At 39.6% G+C, this 26756-nt stretch overlaps 1 protein-coding gene across 1 annotated transcript in view; it reads left to right on the forward strand.

The window, feature by feature from the left end:
* Window positions 1-295: 295 nt before the first annotated feature.
* The window catches only part of HABP4 (hyaluronan binding protein 4), a gene marked incomplete at both ends in the record, with an annotated part of 51195 nt that continues 24734 nt past the window's right edge, over window positions 296-26756 (forward strand). The window contains 5 exons of the mRNA XM_084239213.1: window positions 296-650; window positions 5809-5971; window positions 10958-11119; window positions 11332-11400; window positions 14834-14917. Coding sequence (XP_084095339.1) covers window positions 296-650; window positions 5809-5971; window positions 10958-11119; window positions 11332-11400; window positions 14834-14917 — 833 coding nt within the window. The remainder of the gene's footprint in view (window positions 651-5808; window positions 5972-10957; window positions 11120-11331; window positions 11401-14833; window positions 14918-26756) is intronic.

Genomic DNA, 26756 nt, shown 5'->3' on the forward strand with positions numbered 1-26756 from the left:
TCTCCGCGGAGTCGTGGGGCGGGGCATAGAGGTCGCGTGACGTGACAGCAACCAGTCGCTGATTGGGCTTCCAGACAGGCATGCTAGAGAAGGGGGCGTGTCCGCGTGCGCTGATTGGCTCTCTCGCGGCGGCGGGGCGGGAGGCGGCGGCAGCGCGGGGGCGGGCACCGGGAGGGCCGGGACCCGGCGGGGCTGGGAGGGCGGCGGCGGCGGGCGGGATGGGACCGCGCAGCCGGCTCCGCTGAGACGCGCTCGCGTGGGCTGCCCGCGGCGGGCCCGCAGTGGCCGCGGCGGCATGAAGGGCGCCCTCGGGAGTCCCGTGGCCGCGGCTGCGGCCGGCGCCGCCATGCAGGAGAGTTTCGGCTGCGTCGTGGCCAACCGCTTCCACCAGCTGCTGGACGACGAGTCGGACCCGTTCGACATCCTGCGCGAGGCCGAGCGCCGGCGCCAGCAGCAGCTGCAGCGCAAGAGGCGCGACGAGGTGGCGGCGGCCGGGGCCGGCAGCCGCGGTGGCCGGAGTCCGGCCGGGGCCTCGGGCCACAAGCCCGGCGCGGGCGGCGGCCGGCGGGAGTCCCAGAAGGAGCGCAAGAGCCTCCCGGGCCCCGGCGCGCCGCGGCCGGACAGCCCCGGGGGCGGCCCGCCACCGCCGGGTAAGCGCGCCACGCCCGGGTGGGCGCGGGGGCGGGAGGGGAGAGGGAACGGGGTCGCGGCGGTCACCCCGCTCCGGCAGCCCGGGACCCCGGTGCCGACTGGAGTCGCTGGAACGCGCCGCTGCCGGGGAGGGCGTCGCGGGAGGCGGGCTGAGCGCGGTGCCGCGGGAGGGCGCGCCGGGCCCGGCTGAGGGGTCACGCCCCTCCGGCCTTTCCCGGTCTAGGGGAGCGCAGGGGTGCTGCGGACTTGAGGGGGGTCTTAAAACCCGGGACCTGGGCCTCTGCAAGTTGGGCGAAGTTGAGCAACATGGCTGGGTGGGGCGCCTTCTCCTCCCCCAGCCCGAGCCCTGCCGGGGTCCCGCCGGGAGGAGGGGCGCCCGCGGCCCCGGAGCGGGAACCCTGGATGCGCGGAGCGTTCTCGGGGACGTGCGGCTCTGGGCCTTCTGTGATGGAGGGGGCCGGGGTGACCGCGGGGGCGGCTGTGACGTCAGGGCCGCCTGCCGCGCGCGGCGGGGGCGGGGTGGGGGCGCGCGCGGGGCCCGGGAGCCTGCCCGGCTCGGTGGCTGCGTCCCATCCCCTTGCGGTGGCTTCGAGCCCTCCGCCGGCAGCTTTTCCCGTGCTGTCTGTGGTGTTGATGGGGTGTGTAACTTGTCACTAACTCGGGCTGCTTCAGGAGACCGTTTTTAACCTTTTCAACAAGAATATTAACGTTCCCTACCCCCCGTTTAGCCGGCATGGCCAGTACAAAGCGCGGTGCCCCGCTGTCTGCGTCCAGGTAGCAAAGTACTGGAGATTTCGCTGCTCACCGGAATTGCATTAACGAAATAGCAAGACTTCACGGGTGCCTCCATCTGTTTTTCCTAAAGCAAAGCAGTTGTGCTTAAGTTTAATGAGAGTGTTAAGATGTGTAGTTCGACCTGCTCCAGCCAGTGTCTGGCATGTGTTCTAGTGGGCTTTACTGACTTGTTCCTTGCGTGATAAAAATTGTGCATTTCACCTAGGTGATGTTTACTCTTACCTGAAAAAGTTCAGTCCAGCATATAGCTTGAGAATCAGAAATCAAGTCACTGTAATAAAGATGTTAAAAAGTATTTAAGGGCCTCCCCGGTGGCGCAGCGGTTGAGCGCTGGGTTGCGAAGCTGCCTGCGGCCTCTGCGGCGCCGGTTTGATCCCCGGCTGCTCCCGGCCACCGGAGGAGGATCCCACATGGTGCGCAGACCTCTCCTGCCACCCGCTGCTCCCCTCAGCAGTGTACTTCAGTCCCTCTGCCTGCTCTGCTCCCCACTCTGGCTCTGGTGAATTCTCTCACCCTCCCGCGCTTCTGACTGTACCCAGTGCATGTATAAACAAAACAAACAAATATAATAAATAAATAAAAACATGCCTCTATAAAAAAATAAATAAATAAAATATTTAAAAATTTAAAAAAAAGTATTTAAAATGCTATACTGATTATGTCAAGATCCCTTGGTAGATCAGTAAGATTATGAGCCTATTTCAACAGTGAGACTTGAAATTTATTGTGCTCTATTTTTTTTCCTCTACAATCCATTTAGATAAATATAATAAAAGAATTGAAGACTAAACTTTTCCTGTTTTATCACAAATGAACATTTGTATTTTATCCATAAAACAGCGTGAAACTGCATTTTGTGTTGATTCCATACATTTTGTATAAAAATTTTAAGCAATTCACAAATACTATATTTTAAGTAAAATGAAAACTCTGAATTTTTCTTACTGTTAACAATTTGCATTTATATACATAAATGCTGAAAGCTGTTTTTTCCCTAAAGTGATATAAACTGGGTTGCAACTTACTGTCATTTAACATTATAATCTAATGTATTTATAACTGTTTTCTGTCAGTTGTTCATGATCCAGATGATCTGCCTTTTGAGTTCTGTGTTAATGATCTTAAGTTGTTTTTGTAGTTAGGATGGAAATTCCATGTGTGTTATTTCAGGAACAAACAGCTCATTAATTTCCTTTTATGTATTAAATTTATGTCTAATGGATATTAGCTACTCTACCAAGGTTTTATATTTGTAACACTCAAATATAATTAGAATTGGGTTAGAATTAGGGACTCCCCGGTGGCACAGCAATTGAGCGCTGGGTTGCGAAGCTGCCCGCAGCCTCTGCAAGACGATTCGATCCCGGCCACCAGGTGAGGGTCCCACATGGCTCTCAGACCTCTCCTGCAGCCCACTGCTCCCCTCAGCAGTGTATTTTGTCAGTCTGCCTGCTCTGCCCTCCGCTCTGCCCTCCACTCTGACTCTGGTGAATATTCTCACCCCCTCAGGCGCTTCTGACTGTACCCAGTGCTTGTATAAATAAATCTTTAAAAAAATTTTTTTTGGTTAGAATATTATAAGTGAATTCATAGTATAGATAAGAATCTAAGTCAAAATGTGTCATATAATGGAAACATTAATCTGAAAAGGTGATTCATAAGGCTTTCTCATGGATATGGTGGCTTTTAATGTGCTCAACTATTTTTATTCTAGATATACAAACCATTGAGTGAGCATTGCTCAATAAATTCATTCTGCAAGTCCTGGGAACCTGTTTTAGTTTGGCTTTTCCTACCCTTTCAGAACTGTTTTTGAGTAAAAGCTCATCTTCATTTTGTAGGCTATCTCACTAAGTTTCACTGTATTTTGTCCCTTCATATCCTCTTTAGATCAGCGATCAGACTGCACGTGTCAGTCTTTTATTGGATTGGGCTAGTGAAATTTAGTGTTTGTGTTATCCACCTAAGCTGCCCATCTAGCACAGAAACAAGTTATGTGTGGTTGCAATCTTGATGTCAGTACTAACTTGTGAGGAAAAACTGAACCCCTATATCATTGTGGTTTTTTTGTTTATTTTAGTGAGAAAATAAGATGTTTGCAAGATATTGATGGTAATTCTGAGAAGTACTCAGTCATATTTAATGGTTTTCAATTTATGCACAAACTTTGGAAGAAGCTTTAATATAAGTATGCAGTGAATGTCATTTTTAAGTTTTTTTTTTAAATTTTAAGATTTATTTATTTATACAAGAACCGGGGTACAGGTCAGATGCACGGGAGGGTGAGAGAATTCACCAGAGACAGAGCTGGGAACAGAACGGGCAGATTGATGAAATACAATGCTGAGGGGAGCAGCGCACAAGACAGAAGAGGTCTGCCGCACCATGTGGGACCCTCCCAGGCCCCAGGGATCGAACTGGCGCTGCAGAGACTGCGGACAGCGTCACAGCACCACACTCAACCGCATGCCCCACCAGGGGAGGCCCCATTTTAAGTTTTAATTTGCGAATGCCAGACTTAATTGATATAATTTTGAAAATAACCTTCAGGAAACAGAAAGAAAGTGGGATAAGCCACCAAGTAATTTTGTTGTTGAGTAGCAATATTGTTTTTTTAATTATGGATTATAAATAAGAAATTTGAAACTATTAAAATAACTTTACTGAGGGAAAAGTATTGAAAACTATTGCATCTTTGCTGATGGCTGTTAGATCATGGTCTAGTACAGCTTTCAGATTGTTAGATAATGAACTTTCATAGTATTTTCTAACTTACATTTCAAATGCTACTTCTAAATTTGATCTCTGTTAATAGTGTATGTGCCCTCAGATCTGGCATTGCATACTCCTGAGATACTGGGCATGAGTATTAGTTAGTTTTATTCTTTATGCAGTAAAAGCATAATGATCTATTGATAATAATGTTGTTCCCATCTCAACATGTTACAAGCTCAGATTGTGACTATAGTACAGGACACAAATCTATTAAAAGGTTATGGGACGTTAAGATTGAACTTAACATCTATTGTGCAACTTTTCACATTGGAAAAAGATAGTTAACTAGCAAGTAAACTACAGTTTTAGTGGTGTCACAGACATAATTTTTATTTTAAAGTAAAATCAGTAAAGTAATGGAACTTAATATTTGCATATGCCTAGTTTATAACATTTTGGTAAAAAAATATTAAGTGGAAAAATTAAAATATGTATAAACATATGTTGAATCATGTATTTATAAATAGGAGAGGAAGCCAGCAGTTTGAAAACCATTAATTTTAAGTAAATCTGGGTTATAATCTGATAAAATTTTCTTTTTAGAAAGATGACATTGATGATGATAATCATCAACACTTTAATAGAACTCAGTGAATGGTACACACCATTCTGAAAAATAAATGCATTTTATATTTTATTGCCATACAACCAATCTGAAAGGTAATTTTGTACCAAAAATAACTGATAACTATAACCTGCTGTAAAAAAAAGGTACATAACATTTGAGGTGGAGACCTTTTAAAATGTATACAAAGGAAGCTATATAGACATTTTTGGAAGAAAACTTAAGTGACAGCTCTTCACAACGTTTACCAAGTATCAGATGTCTTCAAATGTAGACTGTTTAAAATTTCTAAAGCATCAAAACTAGATAGGAGTGAGAAAGGTAAGAGGAGAAAGGACTAGACTAGAGTGGCTGTCCCTTCTTAGTGCTGGACTCTCGAGGGACGGGCGAGGCCCCCTTCAAGTATTGACTGGCCCTTGTATGAGATTCCAATACCAGTTTGGTTTCATATTTTGGAAGTACGATCATAACTATATAAATTTCATCAAAGAACAGGGAAATTGTTTTCAAATGAAAAAGATATAGCAGTACAAGCTATTTAAAGGCAAAAATTTTGTAGCTAAAAATAAACCTTATTTGGGATTGTGAAAACACAATTTGAAATACAGAGAGAGAGAGTGTGTGTGTGTGTGTACATGTGTGTGTATGTTCTTTTATTTTCTGGATAGAGCTTAGCTACTGTGGTTTTGATAGAGCTGCTTTTGTGAAATGCAGCTCTTTAGCAATATATATATATATATATATATATATATATATCCATAACCATCACAAAATCATTGTTAGATACTTTCTAAGACATAAGTATAAGTATCTTATAGTTTCTAGGACATAAGTAACTTAGAAGTTTTATTCTAAAGTATTTGATCCTGGGTAGTATTTGTCCTTGGCACTCTCCTTCTTCTTTGAACTTTCCTAAACTTTTAAAATTTTCCTATGACCGCTGATGTCTGTAAAAGTGAAATTGAAATGATGTGCTGTTGCAGAGCTATGCTCAGCTCTTTTCTGTGACCTTTTCCTGGCAGGCCAGAAGCGAACTCCCAGAAGAGGGGAGCAGCAAGCATGGAATGATAGCCGGGGAACAGAGGTGGCACTTGATAGAGCAGAGCGAAGATCCTACAGGGAATATCGCCCCTATGAGACCGAGAGGCAGGTGGACTTCACACCCGAGAAGTTTACAGGTGAAAAGTACGTACAGAAGGCTTAAGCCAGGAGGGTTGGGAAGCCAACAGATTTTCAGAATACTACTAGTCTTCTCAACCTTTTTGTGGCACCAGTCCTAGGACTATTTCATCAATTTAGATAGTAAATCACATTACCTTAGGTGACATGTACAGGATCTTCCATTGATCTTATAGATGACCTTTAAGTCTTGGTTCAACAGATGAGTCTACACTGAAAAATGAATTATTTATTGGCAACTATTGCAATCCTTATAAAAAAAACTTGTTACATGTAAAATATCAAAAATTTTCTTCTGAAATTCAGGCTTGAGATTTAATTGTATTTTTTTAATTTAGCCTTGCTAACTTAGGCCACTAATGAATTTACATAAATTCTGAGCCCCAGGGTCAGGTCAATAGGCTATTGTTGTGAAATTGGAAGAAAAACTAATATAATGTGTAGCACTGGTTTCTGACTTCCATACTTTCCCTAGAAAGTGCTCTGACTTGGCAGCTGCTCTCCTTGGGCCCAGCTGTACACAGGTAGCAATTTTTTGTGTTTTGTGCTTGGCACTAACAAGAAACATGCTTGCTGCCTAAAGTTTTCGTTTAACTGCTAAACCCACATAGCAATGAGTTTAGATTAAACAGAAACAACTTGGGAATTGCATTTGAAGGAAAATAAAGCTGAAAGGTAATGAAGACTAGAATAATATACAGTCTAATGTCACGGTAGTCCATTATTCCCAAAGTCTTTCAGTTTTTTGACTACTTGTACATCCTTGCTACAAGTTTTAACCAAAGAACATGGCTTTATGAAACTATACGTGCTCTAGAGTCCATTGAAACAAACCAAAAACCAAAAGTTCAGCAGAGAATACTCCACCTGAGAGGGCTGAGCAGCTGGTGATTTCTGCAGATCTGCTCTGGAAGGAACACATTCAAAACATCAAGATGGTGGATCTGCCACCATGTTGGAGGATGAGGGTAAGAGAAAAGCTAAATTCTTCTCTTTTTGGTGATTGCTTCAAATTTGCCACAGCCTGCTTGCTTACATAAATCCTTCTGGATCAGAGCTGCTTATTTTTGGAAGCATTGTATATTTTTTTCTTACCTCAGGGATTTATTCTGTGGAAATAAGGAAATGATAGCTCAGAAACAATGCCATGTTGCCACCTATATTTAGTTGCAAAACTGAATCTTTAAAAAAAGGATGAGCAGTCTTTATATGTTAACACGAAAAGATGGCTGTTAATCACAGAAGTATGTAAGGATAAGGATAGGCTGAGACATGGGATTATGAAGAGTTTTTTTTTTCTTTAAAAATAATTTTAGATTTACAGAAAACTTGCCAGAGCTATACAAAGAATTCCCATATACCCTCATCCCTCAAAAATGTTAATTAGTCTGCTTAAATATCCTCCCTCTCTCCACCTGCCCCACTCCCCAATCCCATCTCACCCTATTCTTTGTCATTTGAGAGTAAGGTACGGGAATGTGCCTTTATCCCTAAATACTTTAAATAAATGTATTCTCTAAAAACATAGTACAGTTACTGGGAATCTGTCTGGTGGCCTAGGGGTTAAGTCTCAGCATTATCATGCTATCACTGCTACAACCAGAGTTCGACTCCCAGCCGGAGAGCTAACCCAAATCGCGCTGCAGACTTCTCCTGTCTCCCCGCTGCTCCTCTCACCAGTGTATTTCAGTAGATCCGCCTGTTCTGCTCCCCACTATGTGGTGAATCCTCTCACCCCTCCCCCCAAACCTCTGGCCTACACCCCAGTTATTCTGTGCAGAAATAAAAATCTTTAAAAGATACGTATTTAAAGCATGGTAGAGTTGGGCCTCCCCTGGTGGCACAGGCAGTTGAGCACCACGCTGTGAAGCTGTCTGCAGCCTCTGCAGTGCCGGTTCCATCCCTGCCGTCCGGTGAGGTTCCCACATGGTGCGGCAGACCTCTCCTGTCATGCCCGCTGCTCCCCGCAGCAGTGTATTTCGTCAGTCTGCCTGTTCTGCTCCCTGCTCTGTCTCTGGTGAATCTTCTCACCCTCCCGCACATCTGGCCTGAACCCCGGTTCTTGTATGTATGTATGTATGTACAAATAAATAAATAAATAAAATCTTTAAAAAAAAAAAAAAAACATAGTAAAGTTACCAGTGTCTTTAATGTAAATGTACTATCTAATTTTCTGAATTAAGTAATCACAGACTAAAATTTGACTAATTGTCCTAATAATGTCCTTTTAGCAAAAGAAAAACATTTCTGGTTCTGGATTCAGCCCAGGAATATGCATTGCATTTAGTTGTCTTTAATTTGGAATAGCTCCTAGTCTTTATCTTTTATATATTTGACATTTTCGAAGAGTTTGGGGCAGTTATTTTGTACACCAGCCCAGAATTTGACTTTGTCTTATTTTTCATCCTGGAACAAGGTGTATAATTAGCAGGAATTACCACAGAAGTGATGTCTTATGACCTTCTCAAATGTATCACATTAGAAATTTTTACTTTCAAGGAAATTTGGAATTTTTTTGATTCATCATGTGCTATCAGGAAAGATGGTTTCCTTAGTTCCTGAAAAAGTACACTTGTATTAATAGAGACTCATAGGATCTTTAATAAAAGTAAATTACAGTCACGTTAGATAATTTGGAAAATTCATTAAATTATAAAAATTATTGTAATTGCCTTACACCTGAGATCATTACACATAATGCTTTTGCTTATTTTTCCCTTTTTGCATAAATATATGTAAATACTAAGATGATAATGCATTTGCACTGAGTATATTTTTTCTTTCCACTTGCCATGGCAGAAGTCTTTTCCATGTTAGTAAAAATGTTTGGTAACCATGTTTGGTAAGCATTTTAATGGTTCCATTGTGATCTGTTATTTGATTGTATTATAGTCTAAATGTTTCCATAGTGCTGAATTTTCCCTCAGTTACCAGTTTTTTTTTGCTTTATAAGTAATACCCAGTGAGCAGTTTTTGATAAATGTTGGGACTTTCCCATATGGAGTTCTAGAAGTGGGAATCCCAGTTAGGGTCACAAAACAGTGGTTCTCAGCTGGGTGTCATGTATTCATATCAGTTTAAGCTTCAGTGCAAGAGTTCATGGGAACATGTAGTATGAAAAGGAACGAAAAACTGAAACATGGTCAGGGAACTATTGATAGAGACAATCACTACACTAACTTAATAACCTATTAATTTTCTTTGTCACTAATATCTATAAAAAGCATTTCTCTTAGCACTTTCTCCAGGCTTGAATATATTGGATCTTTGCTTATTAATAGTGAAAAATGGTATTATCTTACATTTTTTAGATACCTGGACATATTTACGAGACAGACTTATACAGTCTTAGTAATATTAAATGATTTCCTGATTCAGTCCTCTTCATTTATGGATGTGGAAACAAAGACCTAGAATTTTGGCTGACTTGCATTTTTAGTCCCTAAGGCAGAACACAAATCTTCACATGGAAGCGTTGTGTCTTGGTGCTTCTGGAATAACTGTGAATATGACTCAATGCAGAACAGCCACATGACTTGTTATAGCTGGACTGGGAGAGCAAGTACTGTTTCTAGTGCAGTAGAATTTTTTTTTTTTTTTAGGCTCCAAATGATTAACTTAAGTGAACTCTTAAATATAGACTATTTACAAATTAATCTGCCTCTCTCTGGACTTTTGCTCTCTCTCTGGCTTTTTCCACAGTTTACTGCCAGCCATTTAAAGTCAGCTCTAGGGCCTCCCTGGTGGCACAAGGGGTTAAGCACCACACTGTGAAGCAATCCTCAGCCTCTGCAGCACGAGTTCGATCCCCGGCCGTCCAGGGAGCAACCCACATGGCAAAGCAGACCTCTCCTGTCTCGCCCGCCACTCCCCTCAGCAGTGTATTTCAGTCAGTCTGCCTGTTCTGCTCCCCACTCTGTCTCTGGTGAATCCTCTCATACCCAGCATCTCGGGACTGTACCCCAGCTCTTGTATGCATAAATAAATAAATCTTTAAAAAAAATAATAAAGTCAGCTCTAGTTGAAAGAATCACTTAATTGTTTAAAAAAAAATTTTCCCTCTCATAAGGAAGCATTTAAAAATTGTGGTAAAATATATTGAATAAAAAAATGTACCATTGTAGGGCCTCCCCAGTGGTGCAGCAGGTTGAGCGCCAAGCTATGAAGCTGTCCGCAGCCTCTGCAGCGCGGGTTCAATTCTCAGCTGGCCAGGGAGAAACCCACATGGCGTGGCAGACCTCTCCTGCCTCGCCCACTGCTCCCCTCGGCAATGTCTTTGGTCTGTCTGCCTGTTCTGCTCCCCGATCTGTCTCTGGCGAATTCTCTCATCCTCCCGCGCCTCTGACTATACCCCAGTTCTTGTATAAATAAATCTAAAAAAAAAAAAAGTACCATTTTAACCACTGTTAATTGAAAAGCTCAGTAGCATTAAGTCCATTCTCATGTGCAACTAACAACACTGTCCATCTTAGAACTTTTTCATCTTCTCAAACTCAGACTCTGAACCTGTTAAACTCTCCATTCAGCCTTCATTGAGCTATAAAATAATATAAAATTGAGGACTATGAAATAGGCACTCATGTCTACTTAATAGGTTTGTGTTAAGAGTAGATTACAGATAATATGAAGCAAAATGTTTGGCTCAAATGTTATTTTCCCCTTTTTTGCTTGTAAACACATCAGAAATAAAGCTCTAAAGAGTACAGGAGTCCTCAGTGCTCACCAGCATGTTAAAAAGAGGATTTATTTTATAATAAGGGGATTATAAAGGAGCAAATATATTTAGTCGGGGTGGAAGTAAGCATGCGGGTAAAGAAGACAATGGTTAGAGGGATTAAAATATACCATACGCACAGGTTGTTTTTAGGATGGGTCTTGATCACTATTATATTTTGGATGAATTTGATGTTTTGTCAGTATCTCAAAAAAAAAAAAAAATCCTTAGCCCTTCAGTCCCACTCACAACTTATTATTACATTCATCTTTTCCTAGACCATTTGACAGACTTGATCGAGATAGACTACCAAAAGGACGTGGTGGCCCAAGAGGGGGCATGCGAAGCAGAGGCAGAGGTGGTCCTGGGAACAGAGCTTTTGATGGTTTTGACCAGAGAGGAAAACGAGAATTTGAAAGATATGGTGGGAATGATAAAATGTAAGTTTCTTTGTAAATGCTATTTTTACTTTAAGATCTTTGTAATTATGTGGCATAAATCTGTTATGTTTTCCTTTTCACTTGACTTCATCTTAGTTACTATTATTCCCAAGGGAGCTGGTTCCAGGAAAGCTTTTATCATCAACTTTGCTGACTTGCTGATGGACTGGAAACCAGCTTCCAGTTTAAGGGAATATTCTTTCTTCCTCTAGAGCAATCAGAACTGAAGACAACATGGGTGGATGTGGAGTTCGCACCTGGGGATCAGGTAAAGATAGCAGGTATGGTGCAAAGGTGTACTCTCTGTGAAATCTCTGTATTTTTGTTCGCTTTCTTGAAAGTTAAGACCTTTGTGTTGTGCTTGTAATGTATTTATATACTGGTGTGCCCTTCCTTGGAGATTGTTTTTTAGGCTTTTTTTTCCCCCAGTGACATAACTTGAAAAAATCTGCTACACTGTGGATTTGAGAGTGCTTTTATATTCTCTTATTTTAGTGGAACAAATTTTGAGGGTATATTTGCTGATACCCCAGGCATGTGATGTGGAATGTTTGATTTTTAAGCTCCTGAATCAAGATCAAAGCTTAATGACAAGATTCACCTGAGATTCAAATTTCTGAGGCTTCATGGTACCATATATCTGTGCCAGTTTAAGCACTTAGGTAGGGTGCTTCATTCTGCTGTTTGTGTCATTTCGTGACTACTGGGAACAGTGCCTCCCTGCTGTCTGCAGAGGAGCAGGCTTGGGGTGATTCAGACTTCCACTTTAGTTCTTTTGAAGAATATGATTTTTACATAAACTTATTTTCCTTTAAAGCCTTCTTTAAAAAAAAAAAGATTTATTTTTATTTATACAAGAGCCGGGGTACAGTCCAGATGCACGGGAGGGTGAGAGAATTCACCAGAGACAGAGCAGGGAACAGAACAGTCACACTGACTGATATACACTGCTGAGGGGAGAAGCGGGTGAGACAGGAGAGGTCTGCTCACCATGTGGGTTGCTCCGGCGGGGATCAAACCGGCACTGCAGAGGCTGCAGACAGCTTCACAGTGCTGTGCTCAACCACCTGCACCACCAGGGAGGCCCTCCTTTAAAGCCTTCTTAAAAGACAAATGTGCAGAATAATATCAAATGTAATGTTTATTTTACTGCATCAGACATATATGTTGTCCTTGAAAGGATGAAAAATTTGTTGAATGTGTCTCAGTCTTGATTTCCATAGGATGTCTATCACAAACCTTTTAATTTTGTTTTATTTTACTTTGTAGATAATTGGATAGAATCATCTGATTTACCACCTTATCTAATACTAAATAAACCTTGTCTCATTCTTGGTTTCCATAGGATCTCTATCACATACCTTTTAATTTTTACTTTTACTTTGCATATAATTGGATAGAATCATTTAGCACCCTTATCTAATACTGAATACCATTTCAGTTTGCATTTGAACATTTGCTCCAAGTAACTATGTATAGTGGCCTTATTATAACATTAAAAAGGGACCATTATGCTCCCATCAGATCTGCTTGTTAGTGTTAAATGTTAAAATAACATGCGTCTCATGTCTCTCATTTCATACAGTTTTGTGAGTTATAAAGTAAAAGCTCTTAAGTGATAATTTGAAACTAAAAGATTGTCATAGAATAAGACTTAAATTTTTTATTTATGAGATTTAGTATCACAAAAACAGTGTAGAACAGTGGAATTATGTTCCTTCTTTGATAAATGAGAGCTGAGCAGAGGTAAGAATAAGTGATGTGCTCATGACTGATGAGGCCCAATAACACATAGTTTGTTGTCCATGTGGGGAGTTGGCTGTAGTTTAGTATTCCTGTTTGAAGACATTGGTAGTAAAACTAGATCCATGGACAAGATGCTTTTAAAATGGAATGACTAAGCTATTTCCAATGTTACTGGTTTTTTTAGCATTCTGATACTGCATGTTTTTGCTGAAAATAGACTACTCCCGCTGCAGTAATTAAAAAGTATAATATCAGATATTGTTTTCATGTTACCAGTTGAATAGACACCCATGAATGTTTTCAGTAATGCCACCTTCCAACTTTCATTGTGAAGACATGACAGTGTTATGTGGTAATCAAGCTATATTTGATTAAAATTTGTTCATTGCCAAAGATTAGGTTAAGTGTGAAATCTGATTAAATTTGAACTAGATAAACTCTTGAAGTGTTTAACCTTATTTTGTCATATGTGCAAATAGGCTTTTTTAATATTCGTATAACTGAAATCAAAATATAGACATAGGCCCTGGGGCAGTATTTCTCTTTTAGTAAATCCAACATTGGTGATTTTCTTTCAACAAAATCTGCCAAAATAAATTGTTTTGTGATTTTTGAAACTTGATTGTTTTGTAGTTTTGGTTATAAATTTCTGTATAAGCTCTAAGAACAACATTAGTTTTATGGTTATTCATAGATTATAGGATGTTGGGGTAAGGAAGTCTGATTTTTCTTTAAAATTGGCTGCTCAAGTATAAGAAAAAAAAATTTTTACATAGCCTCTTTACATAGACTTTTACATAGTCTTTTACTTTTTATATTTTGATTTTTTTTCCTTCCCTGTATTTTATAGCCTGATTATGATTTCAGTTATAGAAAAATGTTTTTCTTCCCCTTAGTTTATTATGTGGCCATCAGAATAAAGAGAAGGTTGAAGTAATTCAGTGTTGTCACTGCTGCTAGATTTGGGGGCACCTGGGTGCTAAAACCTCCTTAAGCAACTGAGTTCAGACTTGTGTATAGGAGGCGCCTCTGTGGCGAGACCTCCTGCCTTGCACAATGCTGTCAATGTCCTGCGAAGCCTGAAGTGCAGTTGATTTAGGGACTTTTTTAAAAGCAAAAATGATTCAAATTTTATGTTGAAAAACTGTTAAAAAATTGATTATAATAGCTTTAATTGAGAATTTTTTAAAACAAATATTCTGTTATTGCAGTTCAATTTATGCTTACTACTTCTTAGGGAAAAAATAACTATTAAGCTTTTTCCTGAATTGTGAATGAAAAAATAATGGTACCGTATATAAAGTGTACTCTACTTCCTGTGGATATACTTATGTTGACTAAGCATTTTCCTGCAAATGAAATTTCTTTTTCTGGGACTTAGTTTTTATTTTTGAAAAAAGGAATATTCCAGTAAGATTGATGTTAACACCAAAAAGAAAAATTATGAGCATGTAGATTAAAATTCAAATTGTTTTTCATTGCATGTCATTACCATCTGTAGGATGTGTACTTAGATGTGACATATCAATTGGTGTCTCAAAGTCTTATTTTTCCAGCATAAGCATCACCAACTTATTTGTACACACTCATTTTTATAGTGGAATCTGTTCTAAGTTTGTGACATATTCTAATCTATAGTAAGTCATTTAATACTTAAGAATTTTTATGGCCCTTGTTATATTTGGAATTGCCTAGGATAAGAGCAGTTTTGAATAATCATTCTAGTCCTTTATAGCCTGTTCTTAATTTTAGGCTATCATGGAAACTTTTATTTCACAAAGTACTTGTCACATTTTTGGAAAGAATTAAGAGCATTTTCTCTTTTTCATTTTGATATGTATATAACCCCTTGAAGAATGTTTACTTAAGAAAAAAGGACACTAAAATGTGTTTGTTACTCTCTTAAATTATATAGGGCATTAAGATGAACATATTTGTGTGACAGGAGTGGTTCTTGCTGCTTTTCAGTGACATGGAGCCAGCTGCGCTGATGGAAGAGACCACAGTGGTGGAGGAGTTCTTGGGCCCCCCAGAGGAGGAAGCTCCAGCCAAGTGGGTGTTTCACTTATTTTCCTCATGTTGGTCTTTCTATTTATGATTTCTTCTAAGAATACTTCATAGAGCAGGAAGCTCAGCCTTTTGTCATATCACAGAGTTTACATTTCTTAATGTAATAATGAATAATTGTATTAAAATTTAATTCAAATAATCTATGGATGATCATTTAATGATAATCATTGGGTTAAATTAATATCTTTAGCTCTGTGCCCACAAGCAGCCTGTCCTGTGACTAATGTCTTGTTAGGACCCCCTTCACCTGCCATTTTATTCTCCCCCAGTCATCTTCCTCCCTTATTTCATGCACCTGAGGTCCCTGGTCCCTCTCTAGAATGCCTATTGAGTCATTAATCCCGTTGGATCTTTTGAACCTTCCTAGCAAAATCCATCTCTTATCTGACCTGTCTGATCACCCATAATCACCAGCACTGATCACCAGCCTTCTGAAATGGGCCCTCAACACCCCACACATCAGTTGCTGATTCTTAGAGATTTACTCTTTATCCCACTCTCTACAATGACTGGCTCAGGCCCATCTTGTCTTCTCAAAAGAAGACAAGATACTCCCTGATACATCCTGATACTCCCTCCTACTTCACCCTTCTCCTAGCCTGTCCACATCTGCACCTCCTCTTTCATTTTCTGGATACAATTTTGCCTCTTATGATACTAAGGAATTAGGAGCCATCAGTTGGGGGCTTCATCAAAAGGAAAGGTACAGCCCTGCCTGCACCTGTACTCCTGACCTCCTTCCCTCAAGGGAAAATGGAGGCGCCATTTGTCCTTCCACCTCTTGTAGCTTTGGATCCTGTTTCCTACTAACTTCACAGAAACCTGGAACTATCAGTTGACTCCTCCATTTTTAGGTAAATTCACCTCCTTCCTCCCAACTCCACTCCTCCAATCAACATTTTATACATGGTCAGTCTCTTTCTTCTTTTCAATCTTCTCCTCTTAACCCCACATTCTCACTTAGCTACCCTTTTCAGAGTTGTGTGTACTTTTTCATTCTCCTCTCACTTAATCTTCACTCCTGGCCTGGCACTGTCCTCTTTGTCCCTCTAAAACAACTACCCCATATTTCTAGACCTAATGGATATTTCTGTCTGTGTCTTTCTCGACCTCTCAGAACATTGGCTTTATTGATTTCTTAAATGAATTCTCCCATTGGTTTCTGTGATAACTTTCACTCTTCTGATCTTCTGCCTCCCAACTCCTTACTTTTCTGATCTTTTAAAATGTCATGTTTTTCCGGACTCTACCTCAAGCCTGCTTCTCTTTCCCTAGCCATATCTGTATAGGATGTCATGCTCCCCTAAGTCTTGAATTTTCACTTATCCACTGACTCCTGAATCTATACCTCTGAGGACAGTTCAACATGAGCTACAAGCCTGTGCACCCCTCAGCTACTGGACACCTCTCCTTGGGCATCCCATATGCTTCTCATATTTAGCACGTCCAAGACTGAGGTGCACAAACCTCTGGCCCTCGTTAGGTATTTCCATCTTGTGGGAAAGCTTTGGTTTCCACTCAGTTGCACAAACTGGAAACATAGAAATGTCCTTCTTCATCCCCCTCACCCCCAAAACCAATCTGTCATCCTGCCTGGTGCTTTGTACCTCAAATAGCCACCTCTCCATTCACCACTGTGTTCTTAGTCTCTGTCATCTGGGCTGTTGTCACGGCTCCTACAAGGCTCTCTGCCCTCCCACCTCCTTCCAATCCCTTTCCTCACCAGAGTAGTTTTCATACTGGCATTCAGATTGTCATCTGCATCCCAGTGGTGCAGTGGGTTGAACACAGTGCTGTGAGGCTGTCTGCAGCCTCCGTGGAGCCAGTTCAATTCCCGGCCGGCCAGAGAGATTCCCACATGGCACAGCAGACCTCTCCTGTCTCGCCTGCTGCTCCTCTCAGCATTGTATTTCAGTCCTTCTGCCTATTCTGCTCCCTGCTGTTTCTTGTGGATTCTCTCACCCTCCTGTGCCTCTGGCCTGTACCCCAGTGCTTGTATAAATAAATAATTAAAAAACAAAACTAAACAGATTATCATCTAAGATCCCTAGTGATTTCCTATCCTTTTTCTGTCCCTTTCCTGATCTGCATGGTCTTGTATGGTCCGGCCCTTTCAGAAGTCTTAAATGTCACCACTCCTGTGCCTTGTCTGGATTTACCACCTGGCCCTTATTTCATGTTTTCAAACATACCTTCCTTCTACTCTCCCTCCCCCCATACACACACACTTCCATGAAGATTTTAAAATTTCCTTGTATTTTTGTACCTCTCCTCCAAAGCTCCTTCACCCTTCACTGTTTAACTCCTGTTCACCCCTCAGCTGCCAAGAGGCAGTGTATCTAGTGGTTGAGAGTACAGATACCAAGTCAGTATACTGGGTTCAATTCCAAGCTCTGCCACTTATTAGTTTGGGCAAGTTATTTGTTCTCTCCATGTCTCAATTTTCTTCATCTGTAAAATGGGAATAATACTAGTACCTACATCAAAGGGTTGTTATAAGGCTTGTTTGGGTATGTGTGTGCACACGGCATAGAGTGGTGCCTGACGTAGTTATTGCTCTATAAATACCTGCTATTGTTATTGTTACTTCTTGCAAGAGAAGAATACTAAAATGATTAATGATTGTGAAAGTAGTAATTTGCTACTTAAAACAACTAAGAAATATACTTAATGAAAGAAATAGATTAACAGCTAATATGAAGGTTAATGTGACAGTGAGTTAACATAAATTAATAGTATATATTAATATTAAGAAAGTGAGTTAACGCACTTCAGGAAAAATTATGTTCTTTTTAAACCAATAAACATTTATAGAAATTCAGGTTGTATAATAGAGAATAAATTATAACATAATTGAATCAATTATTGATTGAGGTGTTCTAATATTCATAATTCATATTGGACAATTTTTTTTCAATTTATTAATCTCTCTGGGAGACAAATAATAGTTGATGATTTGGTGGCAGTCTCTTTGTCTGCACCCAGCAGAGCCAGCCATTAGGTCTCTCTATTGCTCTTTGTGGTCCCTATGACCACAGTGCATAGGGAACATCTAGGTAGAACAGCAGGAGCTGCATGGTAGAGCCACGTGGGTAGTCTGTACGCTGGCCATGCTGAGCAGTCGTTTCTGTACTGCCTTGCTAAACTTTAAAATGATTGCTAAAATGTCTAATCATGGCCTCCCTTGTGGCGGCTCCTGAGAGCAATGTGACAATTGCCACAATCTCGCATTAATTGGGTGGCTGTGCTAGTGTGGCATAATAAGCCCCCTGCCCCTGTGCGCTGGACTGGACAGTCAATGACGGGTAAGATCAGGAAGTGAATTCTGACAACCTAAGACAGACGCAGTCCCCGAGGGGAATTTGGTTCCCACCTTTTCAGCCATGACGAATAACTGGAACAATTAGGCCTGGGCGTTGTTAAGGCACCACCAAAATATGTTGTTACTCATTGCCAGTAACAAGGATCATAGTAAAGGAATGCAGCCATGGAAACTGATTCTATTACTTAGTAAATAATATAGCCAAACAAAGGTATAAGAATAAATAATAGTATATGAAAAATATAATACTAAAATAATAATAACAATGTAATCATAATGCAAATGTGCTAGAGTGAACCTCCAGTATGGAGATTAGAGTAAGAAATGTTCTTGATTTGCACTTGATTTCTTGATAGATAATAAGCAAGATGTAATGATATATGACACAATATGCACTTATGCCTTGGTAAATGATTAACCAGACACTGTACAAAACACAATGAAGTAATTACTGTAAAAATGTATAAAAAGAGAAGATTGCTTTCAATAAATTGCACTCAGATTTTCACTCTCCCTTGAGTGTGTCTGTGTGTCATTCTTTCTTGTCCCTCGCCCTAATTCCTTCGATCACCTTTTGCTCATTCACATTCAACCCTGAGATTGTCTCAATCTCCCGCCACTGCTGGGCTGGTCCGCGGCAGCTGGCGCCCAAACGTGGGGCCCGAGTCCCAAACTGTGGGAGCTCTGTGAAGCTGGACGATTTGGCCTTCTCTGCTTTGTGTGCCTGCGTGTATGTTAGTGTGAGTGCTTGTGTTTGCGCTCCAAGGCTCTTTTGAGCCGCGGAGCCTGTGTGGGCTCGTACCTGCAGTTCCGCGAAAGCCGTCACGGTTTAGTGGGGTCTCCCTTGGGAGTCCGAGACCGGGGCTTATACGGTCACCCCTATACCAAGGCTTTCTAATACTCCGCGAGGAGTACGGTCAGGCGAGCATCGCTGAGTGTTTTTAGTTTCGCTTTCTAAGCGATCCACTCTCTAGGTTTTTCCTTAAGAAGAAGACGTGTTCGCGAGGAATGAGCTCTAGGTAAGCTATCTCTTCGCTTTTATATTTTCCTTTATTATCGAAGGATAGGGAGTCTCGTCGGGGCGCCGCGGGCCCGCTGGTAAAGGCTGACCAGTTAAAGAAGGCGAGTAATCCATAACTATGGGACACTCTTACTCTAGAAATAGAGGACTTTTCCTTTCAGTTTTAAGTCACATGTTGAAAAGCCGAGGGATGACAATAAGTAACAGATCCCTCAGTGAATTTTATGAGTTTATTTTAAGAATCTGCCCCTGGTTTCCTGAAGAGGGCAGTTTGTCTTTGACAAATTGGATACGTGTAGGAAAAGAAATTCAAAAATTTTATATTCAAAACGGCCCTACACAGGTGCCCGTTCAGGCTTTTCTTCTATGGGTACAAATTAGAAATTTATTAGTTGATACTACAGAAGCAGATCTATGGAAAGGAGAAATCTCAGAAAAAAGTAGTGATCAGGAAGCTGTTCCTTTTGCCAATAAATCTAAAACATATTCGGGTGCTGTGTTCCCTACTGCACCTATTGCAGAAGGAGAACTTGTAGATTGTCACCCTGGAGATCCTGAATATGCAGAAGTTATGGGTGATGAGGATAATAGTGACTTTGAAGAAGCATTTGCTGATCTTTGTAGGACAACAGAACCAAAACAAAACCCCGTGCCACAGAATACTCTTATGGCTCCAAATTATTTTAACAAGAAAAAACAATGTAAATGCTCTAAACCAAAGAGGCTGCACACCCCTCCTCCAGGAACAGTAAGTGACATAAGGATGGACATAAATTAAAACAAATAGAAAAGAATCAAAAACAAAACTCTCCTCTCAGAGGGGCAAGCCCTCAGCCCCGTAAACGAAAGAGGGTCTGACTCGGCGCCTAACAACATCACACCGACTGAAGCGCCTGACTCTACTGTAACCATACATGAATTACCTAGAGGCACTCCAGGAAGTGCCGGACTTGATCTTGCATCGGTTGCTGATGTTATTGTTTCAGCCATCGATGGAGTTACACCTATTGAAACCTGCTTAAAGGGACCACTACCCCAAGGAACAGTGGGGCTGATAATTGGCCGTAGTTCAAATTATAAAAAGAATTTTGAAGTACTTCCGGGCATTGTAGACTCTGATTTTACTGGAAAAATTAAAGTTATGATCAGACCTTTAAAGGAAACAATACAAATTCATAAAAATCAGCGTATTGCGCAAATTCTTGTGCTTTCTTATATTAAGTTACCAAACCCAATTTTGAAGGAAGAAAGAGGAGAACAAGGTTTTGGGTCCACAGATGTGATTGCTTGGACTCAAAATATTACAAAAGAAAGACCATTGAAAAAGTTAATTATTAATGGACACCCAATTATGGGATTGTTAGACACAGGAGCTGACCGGTCATGCATTGCAGGTAAAGATTGGCCTGCGGCTTGGCCTGTGTTAAATTCTTCCTCTACACTGATTGGATTGGGCATGGCCAATAATGTTGCTCAAAGCTCACAAATGTTGTCTTGGCAACTGGGGTCACAGAAAGGAAAGTTTCAGCCTTATGTGATTCCTGCCTTGCCGTTTTCCCTATGGGGACGTGATATTATGGAATCTTTACAAGTGTCTTTAGTTACCCCTGATGTAATAGATGAACAGGCTTTTTTATAGGGGCCATTGAAACTCAACAATATGCTGATAAAATTAATTGGAAAAATGAAAATCCTGTCTGGATCGATCAATGGCCCCTTACTTCAGAAAAGATCCAGGCTATTCAAACTATAGTTAAAGAGCAATTAGCTAAAGGTCATTTGGAACTGTCTACGAGTCCTTGGAATACTCCTGTTTTCTGTATAAAGAAAAAATCTGGCAAATGGCGATTATTGCAGGATCTGAGAGCGGTAAATGCCACAATGCAAGACATGGGGGCCCTACAACCAGGGTTGCCCTCTCCTGTAGCAGTTCCAAAAAACAGCTATGTTATTATTATTGACCTTCAAGACTGCTTTTTTACAATTAAATTACATCCAGATGATTGTAAAAAATTTGCTTTTAGTATTCCATCTAGTAATTTTCAGAAACCGTGGCAACGTTATCAATGGAAGGTTTTGCCACAAGGTATGAAAAATTCTCCTACTTTATGTCAAAAGTTTGTAGATCAAGCTTTACAAAAGACAAGGTTAAAATTTCCAGAGGCCTACATTGTTCATTATATGGATGATATTCTCCTAAGTCATCCTATGAAAGAAATTGCGGATCTAATATTGAAACATCTCATAGGACAATTGACTACATATGGCCTAGTAGTGGCCCCTGATAAAATTCAAAAAGATAGACCTTTAAATTATTTAGGAAAAGTCATATATAATAATTGCATTATGTCACAAAATTTACAGATTCGTGTTGATAAACTACAGACTTTGAATGATTTCCAAAAATTATTGGGAAATATTAATTGAATAAGACCTTACTTAAAAATTACTACTAGAAATTTACATCCACTTTTTGCAATTTTACAGGGAGATTCAAACCCTAAATCTCCTCGTAAATTAACTCAGGAAGCATTGCAGAGTATTAAATTGGTTAAACAAAAATTATCTGAAGCAAAAGTTATTCAAGTGAATTATTCAAAAACTTGGGACTTATTAATTATTCAGACTGTTTATACTCCAACAGCTTGCTTATGGCAAGACGGCATCCTGGAATGGCTGCACTTGTCACATGTACAAACACGTGTGGTCACTGCATATCCATTAATGTGTGCCTGGTTAATCATAAAAGGTATCCTGAGGTCTCGAGAATTATTTGGCAGAGATCCAAATAATATAATAATTCCATATAACAAAACACAATTTAAATTTTTATTGCAAAATAATAATGATTGGGGAGTTGCCATACAAAATTTTTCAGGACAAGTTAAATTTCATTTGCGTCAACATCCATTATTGAAATTTGCAGAAAAAACTAAACTTATTTTTCCAAAAATTATTAATTCTAAACCTGTACCCAATACAAAGGTCATTTTCACTGATGGCTCTTCATCTGGAGTCTTTGCAGTTTATAGTCTTAGAGATAAACCTTTGCAAAAAGTCTCTAAAAATGTCTCTGCTCAGCAGGCTGAAATAATTAGTCATTATGACACTTGAGCATTTTGCTCAGCCTTTAACTTTGTTTTCTGATTCTAAGTATGTGGTTAGGCCATTTATTCTTTTAAAATAAATAAATAAAATATTTCTAAATAATAATATTTAAAGTTCATTTACTATTGCTAAGGTAATAAAAAATGGTTAAATATAACTATATAATATAACTAAAGGTTTTTATAATGATATTCTAAACCCACTGCAACGAATGGGTGGGGGCTGCCCCTGATCTCAACAAGCAGCTGCCTGGACTTTTTCTCCAGTGTTGGGATCACTGGCAAGTCTCTACTGCCTTCCTGCTATGGGGGACTAAACTGTTTTGGTTCATTCTAGGAAAAAGGTTTTATTTCCCTATGTTTTTTTTTTTTTTTTAAATTTTAAAGTCTAAATTGTCTAAGTAAAAAAAATACTGAGTTATTTTAAATTTGCTAACAAGCTATACAAAATGCTTATTGGTTGAATAAAAGTTTTTAGATTTACTTATTGGACCTGTAAAAGGTTAAATTTCTTGTTAAAATTAATTAACCAAAAAAAAAAAAAAATTAAATAATAATACAAACATATTTGAGCTAAATTCAAACCTCAAATTTTAATAAAAGCCTAAAAACAAACAAACTGTAAAAATTTCCCTCTTCTTCTGTTATCAAAATAACAGTATTCTTTTTTGTTTTAATATATACTTGCTCTCAGTATAATAAAACATTGACAACCTAAAGCCAAATAATCACTTCTTAAAAATATAAACTCAAAAAATATTCTCTTATCTAAAAAAGTTAATAAAACTGCCTGATTGTTGTGGTCTCGAGCCCAAGGTCTTTAATAATAATTAAAATTAAATACTTATTTTCTGCACAGTTTTTAGCTTTTAACTCATTAAAAAACCTCAGTGACGTCACAAAAATTAATAAAATAACTATCTCTTAAATTATATACATATGGCCAAAATTTTAAATATATATATCAAGAGATCTCTGTATCTGTTTGTCTGTCTTTGTGTTTTGTTTTGTGTTGTTTTATTTTGTTTTGTTTTTGACCTCTAGAGGACTAATTATAAATGGCGCCTATATAAATTCTCATAAAAACAAATCTTACAATCACTATCAAAAATTTTTTTTAATTTTTGGAAAACAAAAACTAGTTCAAATTTTATAATATAATTCAAGGCATATATGCCTTAAAATTATGTTAAATATTAATAATTTACTTTGTTTAAATGTGTTTATTAAAAAAAAAAAATATTGAGTCACCTCTATGTAAAAAATGTACAAAGTATCTATATGGTACTCTAATTTTTTTGTTCCTTTTTATTAATTTATCTAATACTTGTTTAATGATGCTAATTCACCCATCTGGTCCCTGCTAAATTAAACCAACACCTTGGTTCCTCCTCTGCACTGACTGAAACCTGAAAAGTCACAGATCACCTACTTCTTCACCACTTCCAATGGAACTCGTGCTTACTTGAACTTTTTCGTCTTTTTGCTGCTGTGAATACTATCAAACTTTTTAGCACCAGACAAAATATCTACGCCGTATGAAATTTCAATCTTCGTGCCTGCATTGAATACCCCTATACATTGCTTTTTGGATCTGCCAACACAATGAACATTTCCTGCCATGGGAATTCCTATTCTGTCACCTGTTCTAAATGTGTGTTGTCTAATTGCCTAACTCCTAATATTGTTCATAATTTTTCTACTATGGTTATGTTAAATAGACCTTCTTATGTTATATTACCTGTGGATTTACAAAATACCCCATGGTTTGACAATATTGCTTTACAAATTATTCAGGAAGTCAATGCTTTAATTCATTCTAAACATTTTGTTGCTACGCTTATTTTACATATTACTGCCCTGATTGCAATTGTTACTTCTCTTGCAGCATCATCTGTTGCCTTGGTACAGGAAACACATACAGCACATTTTGTTAATGATCTTACACAAAATGTAACTTTGGCACTTGCTTTGCAACATTCCATAGATAGAAAAATGGAACAAAAGCTTAATGCTCTTAGAAAAACTGTATTGGCACTGGGAGAGGAAGTACAGCAAATCAAAAAACTTCTCTCCACTCGTTGTCATGCACAATTTAAATTTATTTGTGTTACACCTAAACCTTATAATTCTTCTCTTGATTGGAATTTTGTTAAAAATCTGCTTGGTGTTTGGCGTGAAAGTGACTCTAGTCATGATATGTCATCTCTTCAGGCAGAAATCTCTGCGATGAGCCAGGCGCATTTGTCTGAACCAGCATTGTCTGATTTTGCTTCTACATTTTCTGATTCTCTGCGTTCTCTGGCTCCCTCAAATTGGCTGCATTTTTTAATTTCATTTGGAGTGATTACACTCATTGTTTTGGTTGGTTGCCTTTTAATGCCTGTGTTTTTAAAGCTACTTAACAAAAATCTGAAGATTCTTCGTCGTGATATGCATTTTGCAGCTTCAATTTAAAAAGAAAGGGGGAACTGTGGCGGCTCCTGAGAGCAATGTGACAATTGCCACAATCTCGCATTAATTGGGTGGCTGTGCTAGTGTGGCATAATAAGCCCCCTGCCCCTGTGCGCTGGACTGGACAGTCAATGACGGGTAAGATCAGGAAGTGAATTCTGACAACCTAAGACAGACGCAGTCCCCGAGGGGAATTTGGTTCCCACCTTTTCAGCCATGACGAATAACTGGAACAATTAGGCCTGGGCGTTGTTAAGGCACCACCAAAATATGTTGTTACTCATTGCCAGTAACAAGGATCATAGTAAAGGAATGCAGCCATGGAAACTGATTCTATTACTTAGTAAATAATATAGCCAAACAAAGGTATAAGAATAAATAATAGTATATGAAAAATATAATACTAAAATAATAATAACAATGTAATCATAATGCAAATGTGCTAGAGTGAACCTCCAGTATGGAGATTAGAGTAAGAAATGTTCTTGATTTGCACTTGATTTCTTGATAGATAATAAGCAAGATGTAATGATATATGACACAATATGCACTTATGCCTTGGTAAATGATTAACCAGACACTGTGCAAAACACAATGAAGTAATTACTGTAAAAATGTATAAAAAGAGAAGATTGCTTTCAATAAATTGCACTCAGATTTTCACTCTCCCTTGAGTGTGTCTGTGTGTCATTCTTTCTTGTCCCTCGCCCTAATTCCTTCGATCACCTTTTGCTCATTCACATTCAACCCTGAGATTGTCTCAATCTCCCGCCACTGCTGGGCTGGTCCGCGGCACTCCCTGGTGGCACGAGGGGTTAAGATGCAACCTATGAAGCTATCTGCAGCTACAGCAGCACAAGTTTGATCCCTGGCCAGGGAGCAGCCCACATGGCGCATCAGACCTCTCCAGTCTCCCCGCTGCTCCCCTCAGCAGTGTCTTTTGGTCAATCCGCCTATTCTGTTCCCCACTCTGCCTCTGGTGAATCCTCTCATCTCCCACACCTCTGGCCTGTACCCCAGTTCTTGCATGCATAAATAATCTTAAAAAAATAAAATGTCTAATCAATTATAATTTTTAAAAATAATTTCAAAATTAGTCTGGGAACTGAAAAATATATTTGAGGATGGTGATGCCTCTGATCTGTTTAAGTATCAATCTAATATTCAGATTTCCAGCATTCAGGCTAGAATGTATACTTAATGTGGCCTATTGGTTTCGAACTCTGTGATAGGCGAATTTAATGTGTCCTTACCTGTCATCCCAAATACATACATGTTCCTCAGATTGGACACATTTTGTTGAAACGTACATGTACTGTGCCCTTCCTTTCCTCCTTCTTTCCCTCTATCCCTTTCTCTCTCCCAGCTCCTTTCACTGTGAAAGTATTGTGTTCCTTGTCACATGGTATTCTCATGTCAAAGATAATCTGTGACAACTTCTTGTATTTTTTTCCCCCCAAATCTAATATCTCTAGTAAGCATATGTTGTGTGCTAGGAACTGCTCTACATTCTTCCCTGTCAGCCCGTTTAACCCTTTCTGCCCATGAAGAAGATAGTGTTATTATTTTCATATTCAGGCATAGAGGCTGAATAACTTGCGGAGAAGTGACAGAGCCAGAGCTTGAACCAGGTATTGTGGCATATTCATGCCTTAACTTTGTTGACTGGTAGGAATGGCTAAAGTGCCCTTTAGACTAACTTGCTTTGAAGAACTGTATACAGGGGAAGAGCTGCCGGCATCACTGAGGATTCTTGTTCAGTTATATGTGGTACAACTCCTTTCCTTCCTTAAAAATAAAAAACTCTTAAGGAAAAGAATGTTGAGGAAGCATTATTACAAAATAGCTATAATGTATCATTTTTGTTGTAATTTATTTCCAAGTATATTTGCTTAGAAAATGAAGACTTTTTTTACT

This window comes from Talpa europaea (genome assembly GCF_964194135.1).
Source record: "Talpa europaea genome assembly, chromosome: 7".
NCBI lineage: Eukaryota > Metazoa > Chordata > Mammalia > Eulipotyphla > Talpidae > Talpa > Talpa europaea.